Genomic DNA, 13,472 nt, shown 5'->3' with positions numbered 1-13,472 from the left:
TCCGTTGAGCATAAAGCTTTGGTCACACCAAAAAGGCTCCTCCCGCCTTGGGCCTGCTGAGTCTCTTGCTCAGAGATGAGCATCGGCTTCCGCTCACTCTGTGACCCCCAAAGCCAGGCTCCCCACTCCCCCCCTACTATGGCATGGGCTCTACCACTATCTCTATTAGACAACTGGGAAAACTGAGGCTCCAAGAGGTTAAACTATTTGCCTGGGTTCCTAGAGCGATTTTGGAGGGGCTGAGCTTTGAGCCCTGCTTGTGTCCTTTTATCCCACTTGGCTGATTTGTCTCTTCAAAGACACCCCCAGGGTGCTTTCCCCGGGAAGGGAAGCATAGTGTGTGTGTGTGTGTGTGTGAGAGAGAGAGAGAGAGAGAGAGAGAGAGAGAGAGAGAGAGAGAGAGAGAGACTTCACAAGAAGCCAAAGAATGGCTGTTTTTAAGCTGTTATGGAAAGTATTTCTCTTCTCTAGGCTGGAGAGACCTAGTAGAACTCAAGCTCCAGGGAGATTCCCCAGGATGCAGCGGGGTACCTAAAGCTAGCATGACTACAGCCTGGGGAAGTTAGGGAAGGCTTCTTAGGGAAGGAGCATTTGAATTGGGCTTTGAAGGGTGAGTAAGAGTTTGCCCTGGCAGAACTGATGAAGAAGGTTATTCCAGGTCAAATGACACAGGGTGGTGGACTCTTTGGAGGGAAGCAGAATGGAATGGTTTGGGAAGCCGTATCCTGGACCCCGGGGGAAGGCACGGGCAAGATATGAGAGAGGCCTGCGAACATCGCTCTGGGGAAGGCAGGGCAAGGCTGTGTGTGTAAGCACCTCACTGTGGAGATGGTGGTGGGGCTGATGAGGAGGCCATCGGGATGGCCCAGCCAGGCGAGTGAGAGAATAAGGCTGGATCTGGGCAGGACAGTCATAGAGCAGCAGGTGGGCAGCTTGGGAGGGACTAGGGGCAAGGAGAATGGACTAGGAGATCAACAGGCCAGGAGTGGACGTGAGGGTCGTCCCCAAGGGGAGACAGGCGGAGGTGTGCCTAGCGGCAGTGAAGAGCCCAGGCCTGCACACCAGGAGTCACGCTCCCCGTTTCCCAGCCGAGGAATAGTACGAGTTCAGTGAGATTGAGGGAAAGTCCCCAGAACAAAGCGCATAGCACACGGTCCGGACTGCAGGGAGGTTGGGGTGAAACCGGGGTGTGGGGATGTGTTAGGAGGGTGAAACCTCCAGGGGCCTCTTCTCTCTTCAGTCTTGGACACAGCCTGCTGCGCCCCACCTGAGTGACCCACGGGGCAACTGGCTGTGTGGCCAGCCTAAGCTGAGGACAGAACCCCACACCCGGCTGTCAGGGGTGGGGAGGACACTCTCAGGATGAGAGGCGACTGAATTTCTGGCAAAGCTTGAGCCTCTCTCTACTGAAACTGGCCTGACAGGTTGGTGTGAACGGCTCCCCAGGCCTGCGCGGGCTTTGCTCCTCCTGGGGGAGGGGGCCTCTGGGAGGCCCAGAATCCTCCCGCCTTCTCTCAGGCCTATTTCAGGCCCTGGCCCCTCCACTTCACTGTGGGTGGCTGTGTGGCCAGAGGGTTCCCCTGAGAGTGGGGCCAGCCCGGCCACGCCCCCAGCCCCACGCAGACCCACCTTCAGCCTGGGCCGGCGAGGTCTGCTCAGTCTGCAGATGAGACACTAGGCCCGGGCGCAGGGGCCGGATGATTCAGGGGCTGTTCCAACACTCGGTCGCTGCGGGTGGAACGTCCCAGGAGGACCCCTCATTCACAAGAGAAACCTGGAGGGACTCAGGGAGATAAAACCAGCATCCAAGGCAACTTGCCTGGAAGTGGCCCGTCCTTGCCATTTTGTGTAGCAGTCCAGGGGCAGATGGGCAGCTGGGACCCCTCAAAGCTAGCTCTGTTCTGTGCCTCACCTCCCCCCAGTCCCTTGTCCCCCCGAGCCTCAGTTTCCTTCCTGTGGGGTATAGGTGATGTTTAGACCCACTCCCAGGGTTGTGGTGAGCACTGCGTGAGGCACCCAACCCTTGTCCATCACCAGCACCCGGCAGGCACCCTGGGACATCTCCCCTCTGTTGGCAGTGAAGTTGCTGGGCTTCTTCGGGGCACAGCAGCTTTCTTTCCAGGCCACTGCACCATGTAGGGGGCAGCCTGCCTTTGGCCACTCCGTGTGTGCTCCCGGCCCACCGGGTGACTCAGATCTGGGGGTGGAGTAGACAGAGGTCGTCGCAGGCATTTGGGGAGTCACAAGGGCACTAAGACCCAGGCTGAGGCAACCAGGAACTTTACGCACCCCTGGCAGGGCCATGGTGACTTGGAGGAGGCGTGGCATCGGGCCCTGTAGCCGGCAACAGAGAAGGCGCCAGGCTGGGTGCCTGGGCACCACTCCCAGGAGAGTCCTCGCCTACTTCCTGCCCGCTCACCAGCACCAGCTCCATTCCACGGTGTTTGCTTTCTACCCTTTCCTGCCTCGGGCTCCTCACGCCTTCCAGCTCTCCAGGCGCCAGCACTGGCGGCCTCTAATCTGCAACCTCTAACGGCCTGAAGGTCGGGAAGCAGGAAGGTGAGCACCGTTTCTAAAACAAGGATTGGAAGGCTGTGAATGAGGGTCAGAGGCGCTGTCCTGTGAGGTTAAGCAAAGGTGCGGAGAGCATCAGGACACTGGCATCGCAGGCGCTGAGTGTCCCAGAGTCAGGCCATCAGGCAAGGGCGCGTTTTCATCTGAACCGCTCTTCCACCCACTTTTGGTGGGCAGGACCCTGAGCGAGGGGACAAGGTCCCCCAACCCCACATGACCCCGCCCCACAGACCCTGCCTGCCAGCTAACAGGCTGTTAGCTCCAACTCAACCATCTGCCCACTGCACAGAACGAGCCCACCCCGGGCCTCCCTGTGCAGGAATACGAGCTGCCCAGTCACACCCTGGTGCCTCAGCTCTCCCTGTACCTCCTCCCTAGGATGACCGGCAGTGACTTCTCTGGCCGTTGGTCTCATCTCAAAAGATGCTGCCTCCAGGAGTGGTCCACAGCACCCACCCTCCTAGAAGACTCTGCTTTCAATCTTTAATTGGCATCTCCTGCTTATACATCTGAGGCCTGGTGCTCCTCTGCCACCCCCGGCACCGGCCTGGGCAGTGACCCAGCCGCAGCCCAGTGGGCCTTCACCTCCTGCCTCCATCCTTCCGGGGGAGCCAGGAGGAATGAGAAGAGCAAGGCTGCACCCTGTCCCCTCCACTCTGCAATGGGCCTCCTGGCAGGGCCTACTCAGCCACATCAGGTTCCTGGGCCTTGGATGACCCCCATGTAAAGTGGGATAGTGAGAATAAGTTCAAAGGGCACAGAACCGTGTACAGAACTCAAAAGGCCCCACTCAGGGCCCCACAAATAAAAGGTACAATTTTATTGTCATCATAGAAAAATCAGTGGAAGAAAAAAGACTACCAAACTGTGTTGTTGTTGTTTTTTGTTATAATAATTATTTTATGAAGTCTTATCAGATATGTATCTTTCCCTGTCGCAGGGGACAGGCAGGCACCTTCCTGGGCAGGAAACGAAGCCAGCAGAGCGGAGTGGCAGCAGCAAGACCAGCTCTGTGCAGATGGGGCCCTGCCCTGCCGGGGCTGAGCGTCAGGCTCTGCTGGGTGCTAAAGCTTTGGCTCCATTTTCTTGTCCATTTGTCCACTCTCCCAAAACAGGGCTGGTGCAGAAGAGGGTGGACACATTCCCAGGTGGGGAGCCAGCACCAGGACTTCCATGGCTGTCTTGGGTCCAGCACCCTGTCTCAGGATAGAGGTCTCCGCAGGGGGGAACCAGAGAAGCTTGGGCAGAGCTGGGGTCTCCAGAGCACTTGGGGCCCAGGGCAGAGAGGTGGGGTTGGGTCCCCCCTGAGACCAACCCAAGGATAATAAATAAATAAATACTGAATAGCTGTGCAGTCTCCAGCCTGGCCTGCTCCCCAACCAGGGGACCGTCACTGTCAACCTCAGTTCCTCTAGCAGCCATCCTCCTGAGAAAGTCAGGCTGGAAGGAGGAGGCCTGCCCCACCCTGCGACCTGAGCATCCAGGCGGCAAAGTCTACATAGTTCAGGAGGCTGCAGCAGGCGTGTGGGGACCCAGGCCCAGCCCAAGGGGTAACACAGGATCCTGCCTGTCTCCCTCTTTTCTGACACATGGCTCGCCACCATGGAGCTACATGTGAGCTGGGGGTGCGACCTCCAGGTTGCAGGATGCTTCCCACGACTCCTTGCCCTGCCCTTCCTCCTGCTGACTCTTCCTAGTCCAGCTGCCAGAAGCCTGTGGGCACCAAGATGGCTGGAGGAGAGACAGCGAGAGCCCAAGTCCAGCTGGGGCCAGTGTCCCCTCCAGAGGACAGCTGGATGAGGCCAGGATGCTGCTCGGCCGGGTCAGAGCTGGAAGGGGTACTGTCGGAGGTAGTCGGCCATGCGCCGGGGCAGTGGCAGGCAGTCCACGTCGGGCACCAGGCGGTTGATGACCAGGCGACACAGGTGCTGCAGGCTGCGGGCACTGCTCCTGCGCACGAAGGGCTGCACCAGTTTCAGATGCACCGCGGTAGCTGCGGGGGCTGGCAGCGCTGTGTCACCAGGCGCCTCTTCCTTAGAGACAGGCAGGGCGGGCGTGGGGGCAGGGTCAGGGCTGTCGCTTCGGGTGTCAGCAGCACAGGAGGCCACGTAGTGCTGCACAAGGCTGACCACATCTGGGAAGGCCAGAATGCGTGGCCTGGACAGGCAGTTGGAGTCCAGGCGGAAGCTGGAGTCGGCGTACTCAATGCGCACGTTGGTGGGGCCACGGGTGGTTTTGACCGACAGTGTGAACAGGTAGCTGGGGTGGGTGCTGTCACGTACTAGGAATGTCCCCTCTGGCATCTTCTGCAGGTGCTGCCGGGCCTCGCTGGCAGTAATGGAACCCCAATACCAGCCTAGGCAAGTGGAGAGGGGGCCAAGAGATTGGTCACAGTGGAAATTATGCGGGGGCACCAAACTAGGACAGGACTGTCTCTCCCCTTCATGCTTCCCCAGGAAGGGCTGGACCTCCCCCATCAGACTCTTCTGGGCAGGGCTATGCCTCTTGAATCAGGTTTAACAGTCAGAGCTATGCTTCCTCTTTCAGACTTGCCAGATCCAAGCCTGCCACCTTCCTCAGACTTACCAGATTCCCGAAGGTAGGAAAAGGTCTTGGCTATGCACAGCAGATCTTCCTCTGGGTCTAGCACCTTGGGCTCATTCTCTGGCTGGGCTGGGGTCTCCTCTGCTACCTCCTCCAGGAAGGCCCCGGCAGGCAGAGGCCGCATAGCTGGCTCAGGCTGGGCCCACAGGGGCCGCTGCCCAATCCGCTCCACAGCCAGCAAAGGACAAGATCTAGAAGTGGGTAGGTGGGCAGTGAGTGGGGGCCCTGCACCCTCCCACTTCCAAAGACCTCCATGCCCCAGACCGGCTACATGACTGTGTCCAGTCGATCTCACTATGAGCCTTAGCTTCCCTTCTGCCCACCCGTGGGCTCAATGAGTCCAGGACCCCACTTCCCAGTTATCATCACAAAATTCCCCTTGATTGCTTCCCTACATGTGGGTTCTCTTCTGAAAGAGACTCCTCCTCTCTCCTGTTGAACAGTAAGTCATTGCTCTATTTTGCATCAATCAAAGCCACAGATCATCCCCTGTAAGCATTTCTAACTCACAGTGGCCACTTGGTGTCCCCACCACACTGACAGGATTCAGTGCAAAGATGCCTGAATCTCTGGTGCCTTCTTGGCTGAGGTGGGCTGATTAAATGGCACTGGTCCTGGCTGGGCCATGGGAGGGACCTAGGTCCATACCAGGCAGGGGTTTAAACAGATCACTTTCCTATCCTGCTCTCTGCTCCTCCCAGCGGAGGGTCCGGCGTGGGCAGTGGCCCCTAAAGGCTCTGGCAAGTACGACCTCCCATAAATATGAGCTCCTGACCAAGGGCAGGGTACTCACCCCCCCATTTGAGGTCCCACCCTGGGAAGCCAGCCCTGCTTGGCTCTGACCTTATGCAAACCTTGCTCCTCACTAGAGTGGTTTCCCCACTCGCAGGGAAGGGCCCTAGCAGCCCAGGTACTGCGTGCTTTGGCCACGCCATGTCCTCGGCTGGCCAGAGTTGGGTTGCTGAGCCTGTCCCAATCTGAGCAGTAGCTTCTTTCTAGTAGAAGCCCACCCAGCAGGATGACCCTGGGCTTCCTGGGAGTGAGGGACATGGCCCTGGTTCCCAAGGAAGGGACAGCTGGTCCTCCCTCACTGCTCACAAAATGCATCCTTAGGCCTCAGCTCTGGGTCTGGCTATGCTGGCCCAAGATAATGAAACTATGGGCCCAACCCTCAAGGAGAATTTAGAATCCAGTCATAAAGCAAAGGGTGTCACGGGGGAGACAGGGTCTCCCTGCTCCTAAGCCAAGCCTGCCAGGCTAAAAGAAGGGGTTAGGGGAAGAGAAGGCCCTCCAGGCAGAGCTGACAGCATGGGCAAACAGCGCCAGATATTGCTCAGGAGGCAGGAAGAGATGGGCAGGGGCCAGAAGCAGGAGCCATATCCAACAGCGAAGGTTAGAGGTGACCCTTAGAAGACTTTAACAAATAAGAGCCCATAAGTACTCATGAGTAGAAGGGGCCACAAGACCCTGGCATACCACAGCCTGCCTCATACTTCTCCACACCCGCTCTGGCTGCACTCGGGGGGCCTCTGGAATCCCCCTCAGGGAGCTGGAGGCTGAGTTCCAAGGAACTGGCTGGTGGCCTCCCTGCTGGGCCCCAGAGCTCAGCTCAGGCCCAGGAATCTTCCTGCGTGGTAGGCAGCTAGCCAGTCAGGCTGGTGCCTCTAGGGGCGGCCACGTCTAGGCAACTTAGCAGGGCACGTGTGGGTGTAGGCAACTCCGGGGCCGACAAGGTATCTGGGTGTGTGAATGGCTGTGTTGGGTTCACACGCTTCTGGTGACTGACTGTGTATCTGGGGAGGGGTGTGTCTCTGGCTGTGTCATCGGGGCGGGGGCGGGGGCTGGTGTGTTCCAGGTGTGGGTGGCCTGTACATGTGTGTGCCTGCTGTGGAGCCCACCCAGCCTGTGAGTCCTGCCCGGGGACACATGCCAACGGGGAAAACTCACCCCTGTGGGGGGAACCCTCGGTGAAGCTGGCAGCCCAAACTTACGGTTGAGAATTCCACTTCCTACCCCAGGAGGGCCCAGCTGGCCTGTGGCTGTGTGTGTGTAGGTCTTAAAAATCTCGATCCCTGACACCCAACTCTGGCCCTGAGTTTTACCTGTAGCAAAGTGAGAGTGTGGGACCCTGCAGCTGGGGAGGGGGAGTCTGAGGAAGGCAGCGGTGGTGGTGGGCAGTGAGGTGTTCAGGAGTCCCAGAACTCAGGGAGGAGGAAGGGAGATGCCGGAGACAATCAGGGGCAAGTACAGAAGTACATTCTTCCTGGCACCTCCAGGTCTCTTCCTTGGAAACAGGACTGCTCAGAGCAAGGGCAAGGGGCATTTCAGCCCTGCCCCACCTTCCACCCTTCCTCACTTGGTACCACCCAGTTCTGATAACAGCAGCCACTGGGCCACCGGGCTCTCCCCCGGGCTTTCCGAGCTGTCAGAGCAGTCTGGGGCGCATCAGGCCCCTCCGCTGGAGGTGACGCCGAGGCTCTGGGCGTTCTGGGCGTTTGGAAAGAATGCGCCAGGAATGCTCAGCCGAGGCCAAGACCGTCTTATCAGCCCCTACCCCACCCCTGCAAGTCTTTGGGAAACTTGGAGAAGGGAGGCAGGATCCTAGACTGGGCTGTGAGGAGGGGTGAGGCAACTGTGGGGCGCCCCAGGCAGGACCAGGACAAAGCCAGGTCTCCTAAGAGCTGCTGGTTGGTAGATGCCAGCCTGAGGAGAGGCAAGGATCGCAGGCGGGTTCCCAAGAAGAGTCTAAGTGCTAGCCCGCGGCTGGAGAGGGGATGGCCAGGCGGAGAGGGGCAGGGGCTGGCTCAAGGTCACGGGCAGGCCAGGGTAGACGGCGTGCCCTGGGCGGGGGAGGGGGTCTGGGCTGGCGAGCCACGTCGCCCAGGAGGCGCTGCCCTCGGCGGCTCCCCGCTCCAGCCAGAACCCAAGCTGAGCCCCCCTGCGTCCCTCCCGTCGCCAGCCGGCCCCCAGTTTCCCTACAGGGGCGACGGTGCGGTCACGGTGCCTCTCGTCCCTCCCGATGTCCTTCCGCGCTCGGGCCTGTCCAGCCGGCCAAGCCCTCCGGCACGCGGCGGGCACTCGCCCGCGCCCCGGGCGGGGCGGCTGGGCGCGGGCGGAGGGGCGCCTACTCACCCCTGGACGCAGAGGACCATGTCCCGGCAGCGGCGGCGGCAGCTCGGGCGCTGGGGCTCAGCCGGACGGAGGCGAGCGGGCGCAGACGGAGCGCTCGGGCGGGGAACCGGGGCGCACGGGCGGCGAGCGGGGACTGGGAGGCGGCGGCGCGGGCGCGCCGGGAGGGCGCGGGGGGCGGGCCGGCGGGGCGAGGCGGGGCCAGCCGCCTAATCTTTTGTCCGCGGCGTCCCAGCCCTTCCCGGAAGCGACGTCTTCCTAGAATCGCCGGCCGCGCGGCCAGGCGGCCCGGGGGCGCGGGCTGGGGCGTCCGCTCCGGCGGCCGCGCGCGGGGCCTCGGAAGGAAACTCCTTTGACAGGTTTCCAAGAACTTTCCAGGAAAGAGGGGCGGGGCCCCGGGCGCCGGCCAATCGCAGCGCAGGGGGCGGAGTCGAGGGCCCGACGCTGCCGCACGTGGGCGTGGCCTAGGGACGCGCAGGGAAAGACCGGATTCGGACCAGGCCGGGGGGGGGGGGGGGGGGGGGGGGGGCGCTGCGGCTCCGCCGACCCGAGGCCGGGCTTCTTTTGTGCCCTTGACCTCGCTGGGGTCTGGCGCCCCGATTTCTCCGTAGACGGCAGCACGTGGGCGGGGTCTGTCTGGTTGCAGGCGCCTCTCGTGGGCCGCACTTGGGCTCTGGGTGTAGGGGGTGGGGAGGTGAGCGGCGTGGGGTGGGGCTTGGGAGAGGGATGGGGCGGGGGAGGCCCCAGATCCAAGCAGGTCCACCTGGGGGGGTCAAGCCCGTGGCCACCACGGCCAGAAGGATCCAGGCAAGAACACTTTCTCTGAGCGCATCCCAGCGTTTTGCACCTGGCAGGGCCATCCAGTGTCCGCCCATGCTGGCCTCTGGCCTGCACGCCAACCAGGGAGGAAATGACCACCCACTTGGGGAGGCGGGCAGGCAGGGAGGGTCAGCCCCCAGCCCCACTCCACAGTGAAGTCCACTTGTGTTTCTGGGCTGGTGGGCCTCCAAAACATGCGGAAGTGAGACGGGGAGCTGCAAACATCCGGAGTTAAACTGAGGTAGGGGGATAAAAGTAGAGGGATGGAGCCGTGATGGCCCATTCCATCCACATGGAGCTAAGTTTGATCCTCAACAGCTGGCATTGCCCCCATTTTGCAGACCAGAAGACTGAACCCCAGGGGAAAAAATGCCTTGTTAGGAGATACCAGGGTGGGAGTTTGATCCCAACTCTGAGTCATGAGCTCATGCTCCTACCTGTGACTTTCTTCGCCTTTTCCAAGCTCACTGGACTCACCAAGGAGCATTTTGAAAGACCATAGGGGCTGTGTACACCTCCAAGCCCTTAGGCCAGAAGGAGGGTAAGAGAATTGGAGAAGTGGCAGGGTCCCCTTCCCCTCATCCCCCACTGCCCAGTGTATACCTCTGGTCCCCGGAAAGAAGCTGAGCTCAGGTCACCCACTTTGGTGGCTGGGGCAGCTGGAGAGCCCAGCATGGGGCCCCTGGGTAAGACAGTTCAATAGAAACTGTCCCATTACTATAAAGACGAAGGGACTTCACAGCTGCCAAGCAGCAGAGCTAGGACTTGAACCTGGCCCTTTCCCTCTAACTGTAACTGCTTTACTGAATGTTTACTATGTGCCAGGTGCTCTCAGTAACTTCCAGCCTCATTTCATTGTCTAACTACTACATATTGTTCTCTCCTTACAGGTGAGGAAACAGAGGCACAGAGAGGTTACAACATACCCTGGATCTCACAGCTGGCAGGCGTTTAGTTGGGGCTTGATGCCCAGGGTCCTAGTCCCTCCTCCATTTCCTCTCTAGGTGCCTGTGACATGCCAACTCTTAGGCATCCTTCAAGATCCAGCTGAAAGGTCCTCAGTGAAGCTTTCCTCCCCCCAGGCCAGTCAGAACACCATGGGTGTCCCCTTGAAGGTGTCCCCTACAGAAGTCAGTGATTGTGCAGTTCTGTGTGTAAACTAAACGGCCCCAAGGGCTTTGCCCTCCAACCACCCTTTGTAAATGACAGCGCTCTGCACCTCCCCCGGTGCTGTGAGCATGGTGTGCCTCTGTTTCTCCGCAGGTGCCTGCCTGCCCCTGGCGTTGTGGGTCCCCTGGCCATCTCTTTATCACCCCTTCTGCCCTGGCTGGTCTGCGCCTGCCTCTCCTGACTGCTGGTCCTACACTGCCACCCGGTGGCAATTACTCTCAGGGTTTTACTTGCCACATCCATACATTATCCCTTCCAGGGTAACCCCTCCCCTGCTCCCCAGGGATGAGCCTTGCTCCAGGATTTCCCTTCTCTTCTCCACCCAGAGCAGTCACAAAATGGGTCACAACAGTACACAGCAGTGCCTTCCTCAAAGTCTGGCTCATTTGGTCTCTATATTCTCACCATGTACAGCCTCTTCATGAAGGACGTCCACATGTGTACGTGTGTGTGTGTGTTGGGGAGGTGGTATGTAGCTCTCCCGGGCACTCTCTGGACCCCTGGTCACTGTAAGCTATTCCAAAGGCCTCAGTCTCATCCTCTTGGACATACACCTATCATGCGGGCTGCGAGGCAGAGTCTGCCACCAGGAACCCGCCCCTGCCCCAGCCCAGCCATTCCACATACTGAATCCCCCCATCAGAGTGCAGGGGGACGTGGCAGATAGCTGCTGGGAACATGGGCAGCAAGAGGGGAAACAATGAACAGCTGCAAAACACCTGTCTGTGTGGGACCGATGTGGGGAATGTGTGTGCTTGTGTAAGTCGCCATTGCTTATGGGGACTGCAAGGGGAGAGGCATCACCACTGCTGACTTTTTACATCTCTGTATAGTTTGAATTTATCATAATAAGCAAGCATTACTTATGTAATTAAAATTTTTTTATTTGTAATAAGACATCAGTTTAAGAAATACAATTATAAAACTTTTAGAGAAATTGTAATCTAATTAACTCCATTTTTAGAAAACAAGTTATCTCAGAGCATGCACTGAGATGCCCTTGACTGGCAAGAGGAGCCACCCTCTACCCTCTGCTGCTCAGCCCTCTGCTTGTGAATGGGACTCTGTTTGCTCAGCCTCGGGTTCACCCGTCCAACCAGTAGTCTCCAGAGGGAGGATCCTTCTCCAGCTTCCTAGCAGCGGAAGCTTCCAGATCTCAGGGCTTCCTTCAAGGCTCTGAGATCTCGGATCACATTCTCACATGGAGCTCAGGGACAGAGGTCCTGGGTGCAGCTGGACATAAATGTATGTGAGTGTGTGTGTTGTGTGCTTGTGCATGCATATGTGTAAATGTGTGTGCACGTGTGTATATGTGAACCGTGTGAGTATGTTTGTACATGTGGATGTGGGAGGGGGTCAGGGAGGCACACAAGAGTAGGGCATAGTTTGAGGGTAAGAGCTGGGCCCTGGAGTTGGGATAGGGGCTGTGCCATGACAGCCTGCTGACTTCTGACAGGTTCCTTGGCCTCTCTGGGTTTCTCTGTCTTGTGTGTCTGTCGTGTCGGCTATATGGGATGGGTACAGCCCTCCCTTTTCAGTCCAGTGAGGCCATTGGGTGCCCAGGCCAAGCACTCACCTAGCATCTGCTTGGAAAGAAGGGTCCAGTGGGTCAGTTGAGGCTATTGTCAGGGCCTTCTGTTTCACTGAACCCTGTTGGTTTGAAGGTCGCCTTAAGGAGGCAGGGCAGACACCCACGTGCCTCTGTGTGTTGAGGCCCTGGGGGGTCGCTGGTCCGTAATCCTGAAGCCAGGAGAGCAGCTCAGACACCTGTGGGTGGGACGGCGGCCCCGGCGCCTGCGGTACTGCAGGTGGCCTGTAGATGGCAGCAGAGGCCCGCGCAGGGATCCTGGGCCGAGCCCGCCCCCCTCGCCCCAGGTGAGCCACCTGCTCCGCGCCGCTCAGCCTCGGGGTCGCGGGGATGGGAACGTGCAGGAGCAGCGCAGGTTTCTCCAACGAGACAGCAACACCTTCTGCGGTTCTAGACAAGGTGTTTTCTCTCGGGGGCCTCCATTTCCTCTTCTGTGAAATAAGAGTGTTTAACAGCACGGGCTCCAAATAAATAAGGAAGCCTGAGATGGGCTCTCAGCTCAGACCTAAATGTGGAAGGGAAAACCACAAAGCTAATCGAGAATATCAGTTCCTGGGGTGGAAGGAAGAGACTTTTAAAAAAAATTTTAGTGGGGGAGGAAGAACCAGACAGAAAGAAACATCCAAGCGAGAGGGAAAGACACCCATAGGCCGCCTCCCAAACGCTCCCTACTGGGAGGGAACCGCAGCCTAGGTATGTGGCCCCACCAGGAATCGAACCCCCTGACTTTCCAGTGTGCGGGATGACGCCCCAACCAACCGGCCAGGGCAAGAGGAGACTTTTAAAACACGACAGCAAAAGCCCAGACTATAAGGTGAAAAGTTGATGGATCTGGCCAAATGGGAACTCAGGGTTTCTGGTCTAAGGATGTTGTGTCCCAAGGGGGAAAACAATAAGCCCAGGGTATGAGCAGGAGGTGCGCACAAGGGGGGAGACGCCAGTGCCAGAGACGCGAATCACAGCGGAATGCGATCGCCCTCAGCACGTGGGCAAAAACGGAGGTTTTAGGGACGGAGGCCGGCGGCCGCGCACCGGTAAGGAGGTCGCGAGCGTTAGGAGCCGTATTGGAGGGTCCCCTGGCAGCCTGGCGCCGAGGAACGCGGCTTTCTGCGCTGCCACCTCCTACGTCGCTGGTAAAACCCGGGCTCGCACAACCCACGCGAGACCCCGCCGCTTTCGCGCGTGGGTTTCCCCTGCGAGGCCGGGGAAGCCACGCCCCCTACCCCGTGGGCCCTCCCCCGCGGGCGGGGCCTGCCTCGGGCTCCCGCCCCTCCGCGCCCTGCCGGGGAGCGCCTGGCCCTTTAAGGCGGACGAAGCCGGGCTTCTAGTCGTGGACGCGCGGGGGAGGGGGTGCAGTCACGTGGGCCGCGGGCCGCACGACTCGCGGCTCCCGGCGCCCCTGGCCGCCGGCTCCCACGACCGCCGCGCCTGCCCGTCGCCCGCGCCGCTGCCAGGTGCGCTGCTGTCAGGTACGCCCGCGCCAGGGGCGCCCGCCCTGGGCTCCCCGTTCCCCGGACCTCTCGGCCACCCCGGCCCCTTCCTCTCTCCACCGGTGCCCGGGCCGGGGCGCCTGTGCCCTGGCGGCGCG

At 59.8% G+C, this 13,472-nt stretch overlaps 1 protein-coding gene across 1 annotated transcript; it reads right to left on the bottom strand.

Moving 5' to 3' along the window:
• Positions 1-3,342: 3,342 nt before the first annotated feature.
• Positions 3,343-8,441, bottom strand: CISH (cytokine inducible SH2 containing protein). The gene is made up of 3 exons (XM_087824554.1): positions 8,311-8,441; positions 5,161-5,369; positions 3,343-4,930 (listed from the first exon to the last, which is right to left on the bottom strand). The coding sequence occupies exons 1-3, from the start codon at positions 8,328-8,330 to the stop codon at positions 4,398-4,400; spliced, it is 762 nt and encodes a 253-aa protein (XP_087680680.1). The 5' UTR covers positions 8,331-8,441; the 3' UTR covers positions 3,343-4,397.
• Between the last annotated feature and the right edge of the window lie 5,031 nt (positions 8,442-13,472).

The sequence above is a fragment of the Miniopterus natalensis genome, chromosome 15 (genome assembly GCF_054644295.1).
Source record: "Miniopterus natalensis isolate mMinNat1 chromosome 15, mMinNat1.hap1, whole genome shotgun sequence".
Classification (NCBI taxonomy): domain Eukaryota; kingdom Metazoa; phylum Chordata; class Mammalia; order Chiroptera; family Miniopteridae; genus Miniopterus; species Miniopterus natalensis.
The sequence above is the reverse complement of the archived record's forward strand: the minus strand, read 5'-3'. Positions and strand labels throughout refer to the sequence as shown.